Source organism: Pterocles gutturalis, unplaced genomic scaffold (genome assembly GCF_000699245.1).
Source record: "Pterocles gutturalis isolate BGI_N339 unplaced genomic scaffold, ASM69924v1 scaffold21956, whole genome shotgun sequence".
NCBI lineage: Eukaryota > Metazoa > Chordata > Aves > Pterocliformes > Pteroclidae > Pterocles > Pterocles gutturalis.
Window position 1 is genome coordinate 66,827 of NW_010101112.1, and position 22,595 is coordinate 89,421.

Sequence of the window (22,595 nt, forward strand, 5' to 3'; positions counted from 1 at the left end):
TCGGAGCTCCAGAACGAGTGGGAAAGCCCCTGTCGGTTAGCCTCTGAATATAGAAGGTAATGTGGAATTTGCCAAGAGGCAGTACAGAACACTTACTGCTATATTGACTTTCCTTTCTTCTTCCTGCACTAGTTCCATAGAATTTGTTTTCTTTGGGGGTAGAACAAGGTACCTACAAAAATACTTGTATTTCTGCTCTATTGTGGAGGGGCAGGTCACAGTTTAGATTGAATAGTCAAGTGGAGGGTGTAGCCAGGAGGTGTAAGGGAGGGTGGTAGGACAGCTGATGGGATCTGCCCAGCTCTCCTCAGATTCCCTTTTGATACTGAAGTAGCTCAGCCACTCTTGTGGACAAAAAAACCCCCCAAAAAACCAACCAAACAAAAAAAAGAGAAAATGTGCAGCCATTGCTCCTTCTTTCATTAGACTGTGCAATGAGGGTGCACTGATTTAACCCATGGTGGCCCTTCCCTGCAACGTGATCTGGGCTCTGTGCCCCCAGCATGGTTCCCCAGCAGAGAAGCCATCTATCTTTGCACAGATTCTTACTGCTTCAGAAGAGAGTTTGGAGTAAATCCAGGAGGCTGGGATTTTTACAGTAGAGTTTTTAAAGCCTGGTTTATTCTGGCTCTATGAGAGGCTTTCTTTGCTGTGTCAGCTGGTATTGTTAAGTCAGCAAAGGCACTTTAGTGTCATTGGCACTGTGGCAACTGTGTCTGAGATCCAAACTGTTCCTTTAAAACATGTCAGAAGATTCCAGGTGCATTGTGTAAACATAAACTGAAGTTCCGATTTTGCACATGCAGGCACTTTCAAGAGATTTGTCTGCTGTAATGTCCTTGAACCGACTTTCAGTAAAATCAATGGCAACTTTTGTGCTGAGATCAATGGAAGCTAGAATAGGCCCACTTTATACTTTTTAAAAATGGCTAGGGTGTGAATTATTTTAAAAAGTACTTTTGAGAATATTTAGGTGCCTTCTCTTATTACTGAGCACTCAGTACAAGAAATACAAGTGGCGTTCAGAAAGATAGAGCATTGGCCGTATTGGATCCAACACAGAAGAAGGCAGGGCACTCTCTTCACAGCAAGTGGATGAGGTGCTCAGCATGTCGGAAGAGATGCTCAGGACCTTGCAGGATCAGGCCTGTGAATAACAGATGTGACATGGTAACAGCAGCAGTGTGAAGCTGGAATAGGGAACTTGAAGCAAGAGTACTTAACGTATGTGAGGCTATGCTTTATTTGTCATTTGCCAAAAATATGAATCTTGAGTGGCAAAAACCAAAACACTTAAGCTTTACTTTTGTCCTTATTTATCCTGCTGTACTTTACAGATTTATAACCAGATTTTATTTATTTAGATTTGTTTGTGTGGGATCATATTTTCAAATGTTGACATTTAAGTTCCATCTGGAAAATATCTGAGCTTTATCACTAAATGTGAACATACAAATGTTACTTCTGTCTCACTGATCATAGTTGCATATTTCCTGTGGATAAATGCAACCTGTTCCCCTGCAGCAGATTAGCATGCATTCTTATAAAGCACACAAATCAAAATCCAGTGTCAGGGTCAAGAAAGTAGGCACTAGATTGTGCTAACATGACCCATATTGCATACGCTGGTTTTGTTGTCTGTATCTCTAAAATGCTTTCCCACACCTGCCTCAACCAGTGCAATGAGTATCTTCTACAGAACATTCCCTTTCGGGAGACTGTCATAAGAAGTTACGAAGGAAAATAGATTCATACCCATTTAAACAGAAGTTATGCTGTAATGAAAAGTGGAAAAATACAGAGCATGAGCATCATATCTCAGATGCTAGAAACTATGGGCTTATAGGTTAAGCTTTAAGACGGTTATTCACTTTTCCTGTTTTTAAGTCCAGTTCAGCAACAACTTCAGTGTTTTTAATTTTCATCACATTAAAAATTCCAGTTTAAAACTATGAGTAATTTAAAACCTGAAGAAGAGTATTCAGTATGCTCAAGTTCATTCTAAGTCGACTTGTTCACAATTTGACATTTTCTAGGTAATGAATAAAAAGTTTTTAAATACTATTAAATGCAGTATTTTTTTCTTAGCCCTCAAGAGCAACTTCAGCTCAACAGGGAGCAATATGAAAAAAACAAAGAAGATCTGAGACTGGCTCTAACTGAATTGGAGAAACAGCAACAGGAGATAGGTTTTGTCCTTCAGCCTGGTTTGCAGGAGAAGCAAGCTCAGCTGACAAACTATGCCGACCTCCTGCAGAAAGCAGAAGACTTAACTTCCCGATTTAATGAACTGAAAAGCCAGGAAGATGACCTACAGGGTCACACTGGGGATCCCTGCTTTGCAGAGGTGGAATGGTTGGAATTAAAACAGCAACATGAAAATCTGCTCAGCCAGCTACAGGTTAGAACCTCACTCTCTTTCCTTATGAAATTATTGGTATGCCTGTTGATTGCAGTTCTCGCTGCTTGCCTGTAGTGTCATTCAGCTGGCAAGTTTATGGGTAAAACTGAGAGTGGTGAAAGTTTATCTATAGAAAGACAAGGAATTCCCCTCTCTCTCTTTTACTGTGGGAAAAAGAGCACCAGAAATTCATATTTTTCACTTCCTTGTGCTCTGCAGAAGAATAAATGGTTAAACAAATGAGACCAAGGTAAGTGTGAAGACTAACACTTTATACCCATATAAACAGATTGAGATAGCTATAATATGAAGCATTTGTTCCTATAATCTCCAAGCCATGGAAGGTTTTTTTCCTTTTGGAAGGCTTTTCCTGCATCTTGTTTGTTATTAGTTCCACCCAGTTTAGTGCAAATTGCATTTCCACTCTGTGTGGCATTCTGCATCAAATCTTTCATCCATTTTGAATAGAAAACATCCCTTTTAGAGGTATATTCTTATGGAATGCAAACTGTTCTGCTTCTTGCTACTAATGAAGATTTCGTTCATGGTGGAGTCCATGATGTGCTGGGAAGAGGGCAAGATATTTTCTGTGCACCTGTGGTTAGCTGGATATTTATGGAAAACAAGCAAGTTTTTTTGTACTGTTGAGGTTGTGGAAAAGCTGTGACAGTCTGTGGATGTGTTATATTTGTTTGAGCTACCAGTGGACTAATCCTAGAAACTCCTTGGTTTCTAGACCATAGTGCAGACCCTGGAAAGTCGCGTTCAAGAGCACCAGCAGTTTCAGGATATGGTAGCAGCCCTGAGCACTGAGCTGAAAACTGTCTCTGAGAAGCTTGCTGATTGTGAAGGTCCAGCAACAGAACAACCATCAGCTGAGCAAAACCAGTTGAAATCACAGGTATGTTGCAGGTTTTGCATCATGGAGAAAGTGGATCCATGCCCTAGGTTCTTGTAGAGACCATCACATTTATAAAAGAGAACTGCTAATGGTGTCGAACTGAAAAACTAAGAAACCTTTCTAAAAGATAAAGTATATGTGATGTGTTCCTATTATCAAGATAAATGCAGGCCTAAAACCACTCTCAATGAACTGAGTGGACATTTACTGTCAGCTGAACTGAAGGTAGAGTTGTCCTAGCTCAAGCACGCAGGCTTCTTCAATTTGATTGGTTGCAAGTTTGCTTTTTTTTTGTCTCTGAGCGTAATAAGGAAAGAGATGATGAAATTTGGTGTTAGTAGGTGTCTTTAAATTAGCCAGAGTGGAAAGCTTGGAAAATGTCAATGAGCCAAGTTCAGTTTTAAGAAGGGTCTTTCATGCATTAGTAGACATTCTTTTGCACGTTGGCAGAATGAATAACAGTCTTATAGCTGTGAGTGCAGAGAGCTACTGAAAGCTGACACTGTAGCTCAGATATATATCGCTGCAATTCCCCTTCCTCCAGAATCCGCTGTATCTCTGACAAGTAAAAAAGAGTAAGAGAGGGAGGTGGTTATCTGTCCAGAACTTGGAAAGATCACCACGCACCTCACAGCATACTGATTATTTTATCATTGTCATAATAATGCTCATAGCTTCAGGTGTTCTCTGTTCGTAAAAATGGCTAACTAAATTCAGTGGTTTAGTATTTGACTTTCTGCAGCGAATAGGTCTGCGTGTACTTTTCAGCACAGTTTGTTGTTCACAACAAATATTTGTGATTTTAGTGATTGACTTTAGATCTTAGTATTAAGTATATTGAGTGAAGATACTTTTCAATAAAATGTTTTCTTCATGTTTAAAGGAACAACAAGCACCTCTTAGTCAATGCGAAGACACGTTAAAGAAGATTTTAGTTTTAGCAGAAGCTGTTAAACAAAACACCTCTTCACCAGGACAGAAGTTTATTAAGGATGAGATTGAAACACTTCAGCGTGAACACAGGAGTCTGGAAGAAAGACTTGAAAATGTCAAGCAAAAGGAGGAAAATATTTTCAGTGAAGCCCTTGAGTTAAAAGATGGGTTTGGTAATGAAATACAAATGGAAGATAAGGCAGATACAATGCTGGAGAGAGAAGTACAGATCACTTCTGATACTCCTTTCACTGCAGAAGAGAGCCTCACAGCAGTGGAGTTAAAGGAGCCTTTGGAAACGCAGGATGTGAGTGTATTTGTTGACAGTAATGACAGTGGAAGACTGGTTAAAGAGACAGCAGCGTCTCAATTCCTTCTGTATGTTGCATCCTATATTGCATCCTTAATTTCACTGAAATTAAACCTTCTGTAAATATATATGTATAAATCAAAGATGTGGAGGAGAACTCCCTTAACTTGTTATAACAAGTCTGTAACAAGCCAATAATGTCTATTCCAAACCACAGTTTTTAAACACAACCTGCATATAGCTTTCTCTTGCACATAATTAGAGCAGGTATCCTTTGTCAGGGCACAAAGGGAGAAGGTGTATAGATGAGAAAATTGCAGATATACCTATACCAAAGAACTTTGAGAGCTTCTCTTAAACCAGTAAGACTTGTTTAGAACTGCAGCACAATACTTGTCCTGTTTGCTTCCATTGATAATAATTTTTGCCATTCAGAGATTTAATGTTAAAATGCAATATTTATGCTTACACAAGCAGGTTTTCTTTTATGTCATTTCTCTTAGGGTCAAGATGTAAATGGAAATATGTCAGAGAAAGAGAAGCAAAATGATCCACTTTTGGAGGAAAGCAATGTATTGTCAGACAGCCCATCACAGGGTGTCTGTCAAAGCAAGGACGGATTGGGGCCGACTGTTCAGGTGCCTGACAAATGTGTTTACCTATCAGTATATATATATATCTGTGTGTGTGTGTCTGTTCACTAGAAATTCATATGTAATTCCTTAAAATTTGTAGCCTTATAGAGACATCTTTTCCTTATCTGATGAAAGGAATTATAAATTATGTTCTCCCTCAGCCTTGCACATGTGAAGTGTACAAGAGATCAACGTGATGATCTCTACAAGCCTCCAGGGCTTGGACCCACTTTCTCCCTGATGCAAAACCTGCAATATACCTGTGATTTCAACAGGTTTTGTCACCTGCATGCACAAGGTAGGTAATGAGAGGTCGCTAACATGGAACCACTGATCTTTAGGAGACCTCAGGACATTCACACTGTAAATGGCTTCACGTGTGCAAAGCTGAGGGAACGATTTAGAGAACTGCCTCGTCGACCTGACCATTGAATAGCTGGGGGAGATGACCATCAAAATATCAGAGTGGAAACCATCCATAGTGGGATTTCTGGAGAAGGAGCAAGATCAATAGTTAGAGCTGTCAAATGTCTAAGCAGAAACTTCTCTGACAGTATTAAAAATCATGTGAGCACTTACTCCTGCTTGGTTTGTCCTGAAATTGTTTCATAGTGATTATGGTCCTGATACGGCAAACCGATCTGAGCAAGTGTTTCTAAGAGACTCTGGGTTTGGGTTACCTCAGTCTTTTCCTTCATTCATTAAGCTAAACTGAAGATGGAGCAGACAGCTTGTGAAGTGTGATATTCCTTAGTCAACTTAGATTTTGGACTGTGACTTTTACTGGTTGTAAACATTTTGTATTTTTCAAATCAGAGGGAGACTGATAATGAGAGCCCAGGTATGGACAAACATGATAGAGTCCAAGAGAACATTCTGGATGACATGGTTCAGGGTGGTGAAGCAGAACTGGAAAGGCACCAGGATGGTGTTGGTACTGAAGGTGGTGAAACAAGAAACGAAACCTGTCCAGCAGAGGTAATTGGACATGACATTACACAAGAGTGATTGAATTTGAGGGTATATTTATACAGTTTAGTTGCAGTGGGGATGATACTACTAATAAATAATAAAAACTTCCAGTTAAACTGGGGTATTTTTGCTCAGTGTCCTGTATACCTAGTATGTGTTAACTCTCGGAATCCTTTCCTGTACATTTAAAGTTTGTATGGAGGTTTGTTTTTTTTTTTACATTACCATGGGCTGCCACAAAGTGGTTTGTGTCCTGTTTGATGGACTCTGGTACAAGGGGAATTTTGACAAACTAGAGCACTGTATAGGAGCTAGAGCCATAATGAGTGGGAAGAGGCTCAGTTCTTTTTGGAGATGAAAATGCTGACAGGAGTCTCGCCATCATCCCCTCCCTGCAGGGGTGTTACAGAAAAGACAGAGCCAGACTCTTCTCAGACCTTGAGTTTTAGCAAACTGTGTGAGGTGCTGAAAGCAGTGTAGTTGTGACAGGATGGAGCACAGTGTGCACTCATGACCTTGCTGAGCATTGGTGTAAATTTCTTCATTGTGGGTTGCGGGTGGGCTACTTTCAGTGTGTATCCTATCTGACTTGCAGCCACTAGCTCAGATATCCATGCAGCATGGATAGTTCCCTGTTGCTGTGCTCTCCACCATGGTCATGCTGTAAGGATTTGCCATTCTTTATTTTTATAGGTGATAGTTTCATTTTATCTGTCCCCAGATGTTAAAAAACTCAGGCAGAACTTACAGTCAGCAAAAACCTCAGCTTGTACATACAGCAAATCCCCAGGCTGTCCACGGGAATATCCTGGCTGGTGATCGGCTGAGTGTCTAAATACAGACTGTGGGTCTACAGTACAAGTACAAGATTGCTAAACCTTTTAAAAGATGCATTCCAGACTGCATCTAGGGGTGCACAGTTCAAGGTCCGTGCTTAGAACACTGAAACATGAACAGCATAGGTCAGAGGAAGAACATTTGCAAACTGCAATTTTTCTAAAAATTTATGGCAAAATTACAGCACTGCTTCATCTAAATGGTTTCACTTGCCATAACCTTGCCCACAATAGATCATGAGATGTAATTGTGGTTTTCCTCATCTACCTATAATTATGGGCTTCATAACTCTGTCATTTCAAGTACTGTAATTACTACCCAGTGGGTTTGATTACATCTTTTTGATTACATGTTTCTTTTATTTTTCTTACACCAAAAGGAGAAACCTAGTGATGTTAAGAGTCAATCATCCAAAGAAGATGTGGAGCAGGTACAACAAATGGTGTGCCAGAAGAGTCAAGATCTGAAATCTGCAGCAGCTGAGAAAGATGGTCTGGAATCTAATCCCCCAGTTTCTGCACGTGAGGTAACCCACATTCTGTTATTTCAAGTTGCATTTGTCAGAGTAATTGAATTTTTGTTTCCATGTGTGCTTCAGCTGAAATTCTGTTATAAAAGAAGAGACAATTACTGTCGCGTCAAAATCAAGACCATTGTGTATAGTTCTGTCCACTGTAGTTTTGAACTTTATCATATTTTTCAGTGGATCTGTTCAAAAGAGCGATATTGGTTCTCAGAGACGTTATAATCAGTCTTTATTTTATGATATTTAGAGTTTCTCTTTAAATTGTTAATCAATACAACTTCTTTCCATGTTATTATAGTTAGCTGTGACAGACTGCCACCATACGAAAATAAATGAAATAAAATAGAGAAAGGAGAATAAATTCAAGCTGAATGAATAACAAAGTACATTACTAAATGACATTACTAAGTCTATTCTTCTTTAAGAGTAAGGGTGTTACATCACAAGTGCCCCATGACTGATCCTTGGTCACCACATTCTTAAATTGAACGTCGGGCCAGATCTAAACCTCACAGTTAGATCTATAGGCAGGTCCACAGCTGGCCTGTCCATTGGCAGGTCCTACCTGGGACTTACACATCTGCTCTGACTGGAAAACTCAACAAAATCTCCAACCATCTGATGGCCTGAAAAACTACGGGGAACATTAAAACTATTGTGTGGGGAGATTGACACTATCCATGTGTCTGTGTATCTGGGGAGGCAGTGCCACGGTGTACACTGAGAGTGTCATACAAAAAAGCAAAATGTACACAGCAATCCTGAGGTTTTTCTTAGTGTCAGGACACTTACTGTCCTATGCGTTTTGATGCGTTTATATTTCAACCTGGTAAAGTGGATTTCCTCACTCTGGGATAGCTTAGCTGAGTTTTTCTGCTTACTTCAGTTCTATAGCATTCCAAAGTCCCTTAAGATGAAATCTTATGTCTGAATTGATACAACTGTGTACACAGAGAAATGGAAAAGTTTTCTGATTGACTATTTCATAGTCCCCTTCAGTTGTGACTGAAAATAACCAAAAGAGTTCAAATAAATAGAATAATTATTTTCCAATAATGTCTGCAATGTGCTACGTGTTTCCCACACTTGGAAGCAGGTATATTTTGGATAGCTCATCACCCACAGAGAGACAGACGACAGTGACAGCTTACAAGTGATATGGCTGCAGGGATAGCTGGCTGCTTCCTAGTAAAATAGCATCTAAAGTAGCAATACAGTAAGTTTATCAAACCAGATTTTTTTTGTTGTTGCTCATTTTATATGTTGGTACCATGGAGAAGTTCACACTGTAGTCTTACCTGTATATTTGCGTGCACTCACCCATGTGAAGTCTATACATGAAACAGTTTATTCCAGATATACATAGGTACTTGGGGAAGGGAAATGCAGAAAGATTTTTAAGGTATTGCCATGTGACCCAATAAGCCTGTGATATTTAATTTATTTTGTTGTCTGCAATAGCTGAAGGTGATTTGCTGTCTAAGAACATCCATTTGGGCAACAACATAAGCTCAGCTGATGGGCTGTTAAACACGGCCATACCCCAAGTGACTTGTCCTTCTGTCACTGTGGGAAATGATGGGCAGTGCCAGGAACTGGCTCTGGAGCCCCCCATCCCCTTCCCCCCATCCCAATCAAGACAGGGCTCCTAATGCTCTCATCTTACCCTTGATTTCGGGTAGCACTTGTGGGAGTAGCAGCCATGTTACAGCCAAGCTGCTTCAGGTATGAGTTGCCCTGTGAAGAACAGTTGAAGAGATGGTCCTGGTGAAGGACACAGCAGTGTATCAAGGCAGGTGCTGAGCAGAAGGAATGTGGGTGTTAGGAGAGGGTAAAGGTCTGTGAATGTGTAAGGAGGAGTGGGAGAAGCCAAGACGGACCTGTGAATTTATCAGTAGCAGAGGTGGGTGCAGGGAGGATGTTATTTGAAGTTGAGGATATCAGATTTTCAAACTTAAAATCATGAGCAGAGATTTCATAGCTATCTGAGCAGTGCTGGCAAGCCACGGTGATTGCAGCGGTGGTGGGTAGTGATGGTCCTGGTTGACCCACAGAGGCCATGGGGAAAGCCACAGCAGGATTTAAGCATGGCTTAAAAATGTCAAGCAAACTGCTGCAGTGAGAAAACTTGTTGGTTTAGGACCTTCAGAAATAAGAATCCTGTTTTGTGTTGTAGGACACAGGTGCAGAAGTGGTTGTCCAGAAAGAACTATTTCCTGGTGTGCGAGGAAACACTGAATATTTGGAAGAGGAGCAAAAGGTCAATGACCTGAAAAATGAAGTGGCTGAACTGGATATTGTTCTCATAAATGAACAATTAAAACAGCTGGAGGTATGGAAGCTGCAAAACTATTCCTCATTGTTAATGCAGTGATACACTTAGAGAATTATGATTCACTTGGGCAAAACAAAATTGTTGCATATAATCTTATCTGAGGTTTGACTGGAAGATTAGTCAGTTTGTCTGCCAGGTAATCTAGGAAGACTGTACCTTAATGCAAATATGTCCATGTAAATACCATATTTTGTACTGCTCTTCTAGAGTGCAGTAGTAGATACACCTGTGATTGTGAATGTGCTTCCATGATGTGTCGGCATCCATGCTCATTTGTATGTGACTGCGCAAGCATATGTTTTCAGATGTATCAGTATTTAACTGTATTTTGTGCTGAAAGTATTTAAGATCCTCTTTTAATCCTCTGTCTGTGGTGGGCTTGATTGTAGAATTTACAAACTGAACTGAAAACATGGAAAGCAAAAACTTTGTGTCATAGTCAAGAAGCATTTCCCACTGCAACAGGATCAAACAGAGCAGAGCTGCAAACCAGAGAGTCTGCGGTGCCCTGCTGGGACAGGCTGCTTCAAGAACTGGATGCTGTTAAGGCAGTGAAGCAACAACAGTATTGTTTAATTAATGAGTACCAGCAAAATCTTTCTGCCGCACAGTCCTCAATGAAAAATTTGTCAACAGAAAAAGATAACATAAAAATGTAAGTATAGTTGAGGGTTTCTGTTAATAGGTTGCAGAACTAATATGGTTCTAGACTGAATTCTGTGCCGTACTTCAATAATGCTCAGACAAGAATACCATGTTTTTGGTAATATCTCATTAATGTTAAGTAGCTAGAGAAGTCTCATAGGTTTCTAAGTTTAAACAGCCTTAAACAGAAGCATTTCTGGTGGTTGTCTGCTGTCATTTAGCAACGTCTACTCTTTTTATTTTTTAGGCAAAACAAATAAATGTTTGCTGTGCTAAAAACCTACCTAAAAGCCATATCAAATATTTTTTAAAAAATATGACAGACATTAAATATTAATTTTTCTTTAAGGACCATCAGTTCTATTTTTGTTCTGAGTGAAAAATCTCATTGCTCTGAAAATTAATCTTATTTGATAGGAAGAATTCTGTGGCAATAAATAAGTCTACAGTACCAATTCAGAGGTAACCTATGCACACAAAATATTATTTTATGAATTAGCCTTCAAAACATGGAACTAGCCTATTGGTCACACTAATGTGTCACAATAATTTGAAAATCTTTAAAATCATTAATGAAGTTATTAATTTACAGCAAATATATTAAAAAATGGAATACAAATCTAGCTACTAAATGTATTTTAGGTGGGAATTTCAAAATACTCCTGAAAATAAAAGAGGAGCAGATAAAATCCTCCAAATTAATCTTGAATGAATGGGAATCTTTGAAGTTTTTCTTATAGCTAAGTTTTATCTTTGTTGTAAATCAGAAATTACCATAAAATGTGGTTAATTCACTTACAGATGACTTAACAGTATTGTTGATTTTCAAAATTTTATTTATTGTAACTTTAAATGGAGGCTACATTCCTTTAGGAAATGATACGTTCTAGATTAGTATATACTGCAATTTTAGACAATATACATTAGAATGTAACTTTCCTGAAGAGATCTCTAGAAATAACTAATGCTCTACATATAAGCAAGAAACGGTACTGCAACAGGTTTTGGGAAATTTGTGGAGGAACATTGAAAGATACATGTGATTAAGTGAATAAAGTGAGTAAATAATTTTCTAAACAGTGAGATTCTCTTTTTAAAATGTGTCTAGTCCATGTTTTAGGAGAAAGGGGTTTTTTTAAACACTACTCATCTTTTTGGCAGGGGCCCTATGAACAACATAGTTCTTCTGGAGAAAATAAAGGCATGCATTGAGTCTTTACGAAAAGAAAGAGATGTCTTAAAGCAGTTGAAAACTCAGCAAGAAAGTCTATCTCAGCATTTAACGTGCATGGATAAAGTGTTAACTGAAAGCCAAATGAGGCAATTGGAGCAATGGTGGCAACACATGGAACAAACACTGCAAAAGAAACATGATCAAGTTGTGGCAGAAATTGATGAATTTAACCTGTTCATGAAAACAGCAAAGGATATTCAGAAACTGATACAAGAACAGTATTTACAAGCAGAATCCTGTTCCTCAGCTGAAGGAATAGCCAAATGCCCTACACTTTGGACTACAGAGCTACAAGACATTAAACATGGTCTTTCTCTATTAAAAAGAAGGATTGAAGTGCAGATGAAAAGAATTTGGAGTGAACAAGAGAAGGTAGCTTTGGAGAACTCTATATATGATCTGCAGAGCAAAGTGGAAGCATTATCAGCCCGACAGACTCCTGGAGAGGATGTTCAGACCTCTGGTCCTGCTCTCATGAAACATGAAATGATGAAGAGGCTGGAAGAAAATATTTTATGGGTCAAAGATGCACTGTCTTCTCTTGATCAGAAAGGAGCACTTTTCCCCAGTGATGTTATGTCACAGATCAGAAGTTGTCATCTTATGAGGACGGAAGTTCTAAGCAGAGAGCCTGCGATTGTATCACTGGATTGTGAGCTCCAGCGCATCATTCCCAACTTGAAGCCAGAGGAGATCTCTGATATGACCTTCCTTCTACAAACACTGCAGAATTCATACAAGGCTCTTGCTTTAAAATCAGCTCAAAGACTGCAGCACCTAGAGCTCCAGCTGGAGGAGAGGCAAAGGCTTATTGCAGAAATAGAAAAAGTTCACAATCAGCTTCGAAATGCCGAGATGCTTGCCAGGCCTGACATGAACCAAACCAGCACATGTTCAGAATTAATCGATCAACAAGCCATTTTAAAGGAGATTTTAAAGGATGTACAGGAAATAGAAGGGCTTATCTCATCTCACTGTAAAGAGAGTCAGGTCACAGCTGGGGAACTGAGCCTGTCTGAACAACTATTTTTGACTGATCAATTGAGAAGTCTGAAGAATAGAGCAAGGAAGACACAGAGGCAAATTCAGAGTAAACTTCGTGAAGTACAAAAAAAGATAGCTGTCCACAAAGAGTTTGATGACGGAATAGCTTCATTGCAGCTGGATCTTAATGATCTACAGTATGGTGAAATGAACCTGGAAGAAGATGGATTATTAGGTGCCAAGCAGGAAGTGAAGGATAAATGCAAAGCACTTAAAGAAAAAGTATTAGCTTTTCAGTCCAATTTGTCACAAATAATGAAGTACAAAGAAATCTTTGAATGTGTAGGTCTAAAATGGGACTCAGTGCAGCTGGGTGAATTGCAAACTAATTTTTTAAAAATTAAAAATAAAATTAAAGGAAAGATAATACACTTCAATAATGTTCTTAGGGAATGTGATAAGATTCAAGAATTGCTAAATGAAATCCAGACTGTGACATCCATTGTAAGAAAAGAAGCTAACATCTTAAGTGATAGCTCTAGCTCTTCTCCTGCTGAGAATCTTATATCTGCACAGATTCTGTTTCAGACAGTTCAACAAATCTTGTACTTAACCCAGGAGGTAGCAAATCAAGTAAACAAAAATGAGGTCGTTAATACACCATTCAAAGAATCTAAGATGAAAGAAATAAAGATCCTGGAAAAAGATGTTGAGGAATTGAGTCAGTTTCTTCAAAGCTTGGTCTCTGGTCTCCAGTGTGTAAACGATGAAGATATCCAGAATGAAGGAGAACATATATTCCACATTATAAAGCATATTCAATCAGAGCTCCAGCAGCCACTTCTGATAGACATAAAAATGATGCAGTATGAAAAGATGCGATGGGAAGCAATTCAGAATATGATGCAAGTGAAGTTTCCTGCTATTAAATGTATAATGGAAAAAGAGAGGGAAAACCAAGAGGAAAAATCTCTTGCTGGTGGTATAGAAACAAAATTAGAGATGCTGCAAGATCATGAAATGCAACTGAAGACAGACATTGCTGCCCGTGTTGTAAGTATATTTAGTAAAAGTAAAGTATGGCCATGTGTCTTTTCCCAATAATTAGGTTGGGTGTCTGTGACTTTAGTGTTTATATTTTTGTGACTTGTATCTTCCTTTTTATTCTAATAACTGAATTGGCCCATCATCGTCTGTATTGGTGGATATGGTGGGAATCATGACAAGAAACTAAGGATACAAAAAAATTAGTTGTATTCAGTTTGATTATAATCAAGCAGTGGGGATTAGCACAAGAAAAGAAAGGTAAAGGATGGGGAGGAAGGAAAAGGTTGTATTGAAATATTGAGCTGAGGAGAGGCTGGTTGCAATTGTCTTGGGATTATTCTTGGGACTGATTTCATGTAACATTTTCAATAGTGACAATGATGAAAATACCAGAAGTTGGGAATGATCAAGGAGAGTAAAGCACATGTCAAACCAATGTGATCGGGCCTCAGCGAGGGTGAGCAAAGGAAAAGCAACTGGGATCCAAGGCTTTAACACAAGTATGTAGGGCAGTGATGAGGCATTCTTGGAGGATCAAACCGATTCTTGATGCCTTTGTCAGGAAAGGTCCACTCAAATTGGAATGGATGCTGTCAGAGGGATGAGGAATGTTGAGGCCAGTTAATAAAACTGAACTTGCTGAACTTGATAAGCTGAGGGCAAGTGGGAAATTTAGCTGAGAAGTGTAATTAGGCTGGAGGTGGACTTAATGGATGGAAAAGGACTGCTTAAGCTAAAGGGCATTGTTAATACAAGGAGAAAGAGTTAGTGAATGAATTTATGCTGGAAACCAGAAGAGTGGTAAGCTTCATACCAGAGAGATTCTGGAACTGTGTCCTGGTCAAGAAGACCTGTGCCCTGACTGCCCAAGAGATCAGTGGACACAAATGAGGAAATATGAGGTAATAGCTAATAACAGCATCCTGATGGACTTATGGTCTTGCTGCCATATTTCCTGGTTTGCTGTTCTTCAACTTCACTGCTAGGGTGTTGTGTGGGAAGCACAATGCCAAAGCTTATCTGCCCTGTGGGAATCCAAGAGCTGGCAAAGTCACACATCATTCTGTGTATAAATACATACAAGAAGAGGGTTTAGTGAGAAATAGTTGGGCAAGTCATAGTGGAGATATCCCCTGGAGCAGAATAAGGATCTGCATGAGGGCTTTCCTTGTCTGAACAGGACATATACTGCCATCTCCATAAGGGATCTTATGGCTCTTGTGTCCTGCCATCCTTCTCTCTGGACTTCCCCTTTATTGGCAGTTCCCTCATAACTCCTGTTCCTATGGTTGAGGGCAAGCGATCCGTTGGTTAAAGCACGGCTCTGTGACTACCCGAGTAGCAGAGTGCGTTTGCCATGTATTCTCCCTCACCTCCTCATGCCACTTCTGGGAGCATTGATGTCAAAGACAACCAGGTGTGAATTCTGAGAAGACCATCTGATGATCCAGAGGAGCACAGCAGTCTTTCTTGATTGTTCATTTCTCTTTTTAACACTTTCAGAGTGCTCTGGAGGATGCATGTAAGACTGGTGAGCTTTATACTGAGGCTGTTCAGAGGGCTGCCAGGTTCCTCGAGGACTATGAAGCCCGAATACAGTCTGCCGCAGCAGAACTCAGTAGCTCAGAGGAGGTCTATCAAACCCCACAATGGAAACAAGAAGAGTTCAACTTTGCAAAGGCTAACATAGAAAACCTCTACTCCAAGCTGAAAGACCTAGTGAAACCAGAAGACAAAATATGTCTGGAAAATACTTTAACAGAACTACTCAATAAGAGTTTGGTGTTAAGGGAGAAGGCTCAAAGAAAGGAAGCTGATGAACAGAGGTAGGTTTAAGAGATCATCCTAGATCATGTTCCTTATTATGAGAGTCCTAATTTGACTGATAATAAATGCAATGTTGTGTCTGCTCTGATAGAACCAGGTAATTCAGCAGAAAGAACTGTAAGCATTTCTGTTTTTCACAGATGTGCTTGTAATGGGAGGAAAATTACCGGACAATGATCATATTGCTAATAATTTACAGTGCAATCATTTTTAGTATATTCCAAAAAGTGTGTATGGGGCTGAACTGAGTGTCATATGGTGCCACAATCAGAAGAAAGCACATTTCAACAGTCTCTAGTTTAGTGCTGGTGCAGGTTAGAATAGTTTTCAGAGGGCCCCTAATGCATGTCTTCCGTAGGCTATTCTGATGGCTTGAGAAAGTAAAGACCAAACAAGACACAGGTCATAGTTGCCTTCCTTCAAACATAGGTATGGAAGAGGTCTGAAGGACCTTCAGATGCACGTACGGAAAAAGTTTGGGAGATAAAGGATTTTTAAATTGCTTGCTCATGATCCAGTGCTTCTAGTTTTATTGAGCATGACCTTAAAATCTGCTTTTATAGTCAAAGAATTGGATGTCTCTAAAGGCTTTGGCAATAGAAAAAACACGATAAGATAAAGAAATAAGAAATCGTAGGGACAAATAGAATGTGTGTTTCAAACTGGGAACTCATTTTTTTTAATGTCTGAGGAAGACAGAGACTTAGATCAAGACATACAGTCCTTTTGAGCAGCTCCATGGCTGATATATGGATATACATACCTATATTTCTTTACCTCTGGGGCCTTTCTACCTGCATCTCGAAAGTATCTCAGATATTGGACCTGAAGTGTAAAACAAATGCTAATTGGAGATTTTTTTTTTTTTATTCTAGTGGACATTATGGTTGGAGAGAGGAGTAACCACAACGAATTTTAATTGGTCTATTAATTGTTTCCTACAGGTATTTTGAAAAATACAAAAGCTACACAAAAACCAAAGATAAGGTGTGTGATGACCTTAACAAACTGGAAAAGATGCTTGGACAGTCTTTATCCCAAATACCAATGTCTTATAAAGAAGCTTTGGAGCACTTAGAAGCAAGCAAGGTAAGAGAGGCTCTGAAGAACTTGAAAAGCTCATACAAAACTGTGATGCAGCTATGCACACCATATGATATCATAGTGAAAGAAGTGAAATTCTTTATCCTGTAATTACGTATATATAAAACCACAGAATATATTTATATACCTCCAAAAAGACTGGAATATAATAGACCATGTAAAATGAAGTACATCTTATTGCTGTAGAAATCAAACACTATGTGTGCTTAATACAAGGTTGCATTTCTGTTCAGATCCCTCATTGCTTCTTTGCAGGATCAGGACTGACCAGATTTCTAACATTGCTGGTCTTTTACCTCAGAAGTGAAAAATCAGAGAATTTCCAATTTCCCCACCCAGGACTCTCTTGCTCCCTCCCCACCAGACCTCTGCTATAATGAACCTTTGCTGCCTTCTCTTTTAGTACTTGCCATATTAAAGGCTTGTCATTTTATATACCTGCAACTCCTGCTCATTTCTCTTCCCTTCCTGACATGACTAAACCCAGCTAGCAGCAAACACCACACAGCCGCTCAATTACCCTCCCCCGTCCTGGGGATGGGTGAGAGAATTAAAGGGGTAAAGGGAAAAGAGACTCATGGGTTGAGAGAAGAACAATTTAATAACTAAGCTACAAAAAAATTGAAAATAATAATGATAATAGTAATATATACAAATGTACAAATGAGTGATACACAGCGCAACTGCTCACAACCTGATGACCGAGGCTCAGTCTGTTCCTGGCTAATGATCCCAGAGCAGAGAGAGTCCCAAAACTGCAATCCCAGAAAAGAGATAAGAACCTGAGAGTCTGAGAGACCCAGAGCTGACCGAGAGAACAGAGACAACCCAGAGCCCAGAGCTTCCAGATAGCCGCTCATTAAATACTGGGTATGATGTGCATGATATGGAATATACCATTGGCCAATTTGGGTCTCAGTCATAAACCTAAGGTCGAATCCTAAGCCAGTACTTGGGGCTGTGCTCTCTCTCAGCTTGTCCTCCACCTGTAGCCACTGGCAAAATATGAGAAGCAAAAAGTCCTTGACTGTCCTGACAGCAACTGTAAACATCAGTATGTGATCAGCTGCCTTCTCAGCACAAATCCAAAACAAAACCTCACACTAGCTACTATGAAGAAAGTTAACTCTGTCCCAGCTGAAACCAGGGCACTTCCAAATAACCAGAAAGAAGTAAGAACAACCTAATTGCCTGGGCACATTGTTTTTCTGTTTGTTTTGCTTGTTTTATTTACCTCATCTTTCTCCATGGTCTTAGCCAACAGGATTCTCTCATTACAACTGTGTTCAACCAGCTCAGTGACGTTAATGCCATTTTATTAGAGGATCCTCGGCATGTTACTGAATGCTTCTAACTGTATTGTTTTATTTATTACTTGTTTACTTTTCCTCTAAGATCTTAGTCTCCAGCATTGACTCAGCTGAAGATGATCTTGTGAAGCTGAGGCAGGTCTCTGGAGAGCTGATGAGATTATGCAAGAGAAGTGACAGGGCACCTGGCAGGATGGTAACAGTGCTGTGGGAAAATTGGCTGGGTTTGCTTGAGGCAGCAAAAGGGCTGGAAATTAACTGTGAAGAACTGAAACAGGAATGGAAATTCATCAATGAAGAGGTGAGTTGCTCGAAAAACTTTAAGTTTGGGGAATGTGGTTCAGATGGGACCCCCAGCAAAATGGCCTGTAAAGGGCTGAGATCAGTGCAGAACATCATTTCCCACCCACTGATCAGCCAGTTATCCCCAGCTTTTCTTGAACCTGGAGTCAAAAACGATGGTGATATTCATAGCGTAAATTCTCGGAACCCAGAACAACTCTGTATGGGGTTATGTGCTTTGTTTGAGCAAACTCAAATATTTTGGCACGCTTCAGAGGTTCAAGCTCTATGGCTATGTAATTCTCAATACTTAGTCATGTGTATCAGTAAATGAATAATGTAACTTAAGTTGATGGAATAAAAAAGCACTTTATCTCATGCTTTGACATGCTGTTTACTTAGCTGGAACGAGAAACAATAATTCTCGATAAGCTCCAGGAAGAACAGCCAGAAAGTCTTAAAGAGAAAGAAAAGGCCAGCAGAGAGGAACTGATAGAATTACTAGATTTTGTGAACTCATTTGAGGAAAACATCAACCAGCAACAGCTCCTCTTACTCTTACTTCTTCACCGAATAAGAAACATCCTGAATATGTCTGAAAATACTGAGGCAGAAGCTGCCCTTCCCGCCTTATGTGAGATACATGCAATGCAGGATCGCTGTAAAAAGTAAGTGATGTGAAATTTCTGTTGAAGAAATGACATAGGACTGCTTATGAGCACAGAGATTTTTGGGTATTAAAGAATATATGAAAGCTGTAATGCACTTAAAAAGAAAGTGAATGTCCTACTGGGTCAGACCAATGCTCCATGTAACCCATTTGCTGTCTCTAGCAGAGGCATGGGGAGATAGTAGCTAGGGAGGAGACTTGAGCCTGGCCATACCATGTGTGGGCTGCAATTTGTGTTCAAATGTAGAAGGAATCAGAAGCGATAATGGTCGATTTTGGAGGCTCTAACCTCTTGTGAACTTGAATGAGGTGTGTGAGTCTTCCACTGTTATGAAAATCAGACCCTGTGCTTTTTGCAACAGTATGACTTTTTACCTTAGTGAGGGAGTGCCACTGTTTAACATTTGCCTCAAATGTTTTTTGCAAATCTGTGATTGTACTCGGCCTTCTCCATGCTTGCTTTTTGACAGGGAAATCTTTGTGAACATCTTCTGCTCTGCTGGTGTTTTCAGATTCTGGGAACTTGAGTTCTGTTTGCTGTTCAAATATGCATGCTATCTGATTTGGTCTACCAAGCATACTTTTTTTAGCAATATCTCAAGATTCATTTTTGAAGAAACTGATACAATAAAGGACAGAAACTCAGAGATTTAGTTACAGTACATAATATTAAAATATGGACAAATGTTGGTTTAGATATATATTTTTAAAATACCTGTATTAAGCATGCTCTTTGATTACTTCTTAGTGTAGAGTCTAACACAATGTATTTTTGCGGTAAATCTTTCATAGGTTGTATGAAAAGGCTCAAGACCATAAGAATTCTGTAAAAGCTGAGATTCAAGAGAGGAACAAGATCACTGAAGAAATTAGTGCTGTGACAAATACATTACAGAATGCAGCATCTGCGTTATTACAAGGTGCTTCTGGAAAGGCAGGACAACTGGAGGTTGGTAACGGCTCTCTTATTGTGTGAGGGTATTTGCAATATGTTCTCTTTTATGTTGGGGCTTGAACTTGCTCCAAATAAAATTAGTGGCAAAATATATGGATATGCATATGCACATTGACTTGAAAAGAATGAATCTGTCTCAGCAGAATAGGACTGGCCCTGCCATGTCCTTGGTTTGCGTTCCTTTCCCTCTGTGTGGTCCGGTTAGCAGGCACAGAAGTCCTTCCAGATTGCAGAGAGATTCATGGCCAGTTGCATGTCTTTTAGGAAGGACTCCTTAGTGTACATCCTGCACCCCTCCCCACTATGCGTACCTAGCCAGGGCAGCTTCAGTTGCTCTGGATTTGATGTCCCACATCAGGGGGTTAACCTGATAAATGCTTTTTAGAAATCAAATTGTGATCAAGACCACAGTTTCCACTAGCAGCAACCCACTCTCTGCAGAAACCCAGTCAATACATTTCTATCATTTCAGTCTGTTTTTGTTATCCTTCTTGGAAATCTTGACTTTATGAAATGCCGTAATTCTTAATACTTCCTGAATGTGGGTTTATTTATATATTATTTTAATTATATTTGTTTCAATTTAGTCTTATTGTGTTTGTATTGCCATCTTAATTTTTAAATCTTGATAAAAATTATTTTTAATTTTATTTAATTGAGTTATCTTTTAACTATAGAACTTTATAATGTATTTATTCTAGTCACTAAGGTCTATTACAAATTTGCCTCTCTTTGCTGAGTCTTGTATAAAAACTAGTTGGGAGTCCCCACCATGTATTTTCTTTAGAAAATGGATGCTCAAAGCTGGCAAAGGCTAGGAAAAGTACAGAAGCCAAAGACTGTTGTGGCAAATAGAAGCATTTTCCTAGGGGTTAGCATGAGAGAGAAATGTTAACTACGTCTTTAGGAAGTTCTGAAAACCCATGAAGTGTGAAACCTTGTGGATTTGTCAGAAAGGGATGGATTTCTATTTAAAATTATTTAGAATTAGAATTTAGAGTTGGGTCTGCTCTTTTACTGAGTTCTTTGTATCCAGGAAGAAATGTTACCACTACAGGTGCTTGGTGCTTGCTCTTTTCCCTCACGTCCAAACTGTGCTACTCTGAGCACCTAGAACTCACCCAAAAGTGACTTTAGACCTTGTTCCTGTTCCTGACTGCAACTGGCACATGCAAATGTAAGCAGCAATCCCATCAGATGATTTATTTGTAGCAGTGTGGCAAGCAGGCCTGCTCCTTTTGAAAAGATTTATCTGAAAGGATTGAAAAATTCTTTAATTTTACCTAATGCAAACACCAGTAAGTCAACATCTGCAGGGCAATTTCATCCCTACTTCCAAACAAAACCTAGTTTCTATAAAACCTGTAACATTGTTCAGGGCTGTATTGCACTTATTGAATGGAAACACCTATTTCACTTCCAGATGACAAATCTAGGTTAATCGGGCGGTGAAGTTTTAACTAACCAACATAGATGACTATGCAAATGGCAAGTGATATCATCTAGTCTCCTAGGAAAAATATTGTGACAGTTTTGACAGGCATCTGCTTTCCAGCTAAATATCTGTGGAAAGGGAACATGCTTTTATATATAGAAATCAGTTTGCAGAGAGTTGCTTTGTTTTGGAGACTGATGTTGTAACTGCTTCTTTCAAATTCAAGTCAGGGAATCTATAAACACCCGTAAATGTTGGCACAATCTTAATTGGGCCATTTGACAACAACAGCCTTCTCCATGGTAGAATTAGGCACACAGCTGTTTCATCGTTTTGAGTTTTTTTAGTATCAGACCCAGTTGTCGTGGGATGACAGGAAATAAATCAATCTCACACTCTTACGTATTTCTTCTGTGCAGTGTGTTTGTGTGAGGGAAAAGCTTGCCAAGTGAAGACTAGGAGTTAATGGATTACCATTACCCCAACGGAAAAAGAAAAGGATGTTAATTTTAATGACTTTCATTGCCCAGTAGGAGCTTTAGACCATTTTCCCCAATAACTTAACATTTGAGTTTCTCAAACAGCTGAGCTTTGGGAAATGGAACCATAAAGCACACAAACAGAACTTTCCAACTTGAAATTCTAGAAAACCTCCAAAACAAATGAGTTTCTTCATTCTTTCTGCAAAAGGACTTAGATCGGATTTTATTTCTAGGGCACAGGCTGTAGACAGTTGTCCAAGTTTCTTTTATCTCATAAAACCTACATTCTTCGTGCAGAACTGGAAACTACTGTTTTGAAAGGAGCCTGCTGTGCTGCTCTACGTAATTGCCTGAAAGCAGACACTTCAGCTTGAAACCTGTTGCTTTTTGTGGCCTTTGTGTTGTTTATAATAATGAAGGAATGAACACTGGCTATTAAACGGCTTTCAAAGAGAAAATGCACTTTTGGCAGAAGGGAGAGCACAAAGGTTAATGTTTAACCATAGGAACTCTTCAGATTATTACATTGCTGTACCTGTCAATAAACATCAGTGCATCAGTTGCCTGACATGGAATAGTATCAAGTTGAATTAATTCTTACAGATTGAAAAGCATCATTTGAAGGGAGTATTTCTCAAAGTTAATGTGCTTGCAGAGGTAGTCAAATTAGATTTCATATCACAAAAAAAACTTTTCCAAATCCTAATCATGGTAGGAAATATAAGACACAATATGTATGCATCTATATGTATACGTATGTGCATATACAC

General features: G+C 39.3%; 1 protein-coding gene across 1 annotated transcript in view; it reads left to right on the top strand.

The window, feature by feature from the left end:
* LOC104468231 (nesprin-2-like) overlaps positions 1 to 22,595 on the top strand; it is a 170,744-nt gene that overhangs the window by 50,352 nt on the left and 97,797 nt on the right. The window contains 16 exon segments of the mRNA XM_010082294.1: positions 1 to 56; positions 2,089 to 2,401; positions 3,138 to 3,302; positions 4,186 to 4,542; positions 5,049 to 5,183; positions 5,827 to 5,829; positions 5,997 to 6,153; positions 7,358 to 7,515; positions 9,692 to 9,847; positions 10,240 to 10,505; positions 11,657 to 13,766; positions 15,264 to 15,586; positions 16,532 to 16,676; positions 18,087 to 18,302; positions 18,686 to 18,951; positions 19,746 to 19,902. The exon segment at positions 1 to 56 is cut by the window's left edge and continues 30 nt beyond it. Coding sequence (XP_010080596.1) covers positions 1 to 56; positions 2,089 to 2,401; positions 3,138 to 3,302; positions 4,186 to 4,542; positions 5,049 to 5,183; positions 5,827 to 5,829; positions 5,997 to 6,153; positions 7,358 to 7,515; positions 9,692 to 9,847; positions 10,240 to 10,505; positions 11,657 to 13,766; positions 15,264 to 15,586; positions 16,532 to 16,676; positions 18,087 to 18,302; positions 18,686 to 18,951; positions 19,746 to 19,902 — 4,983 coding nt within the window.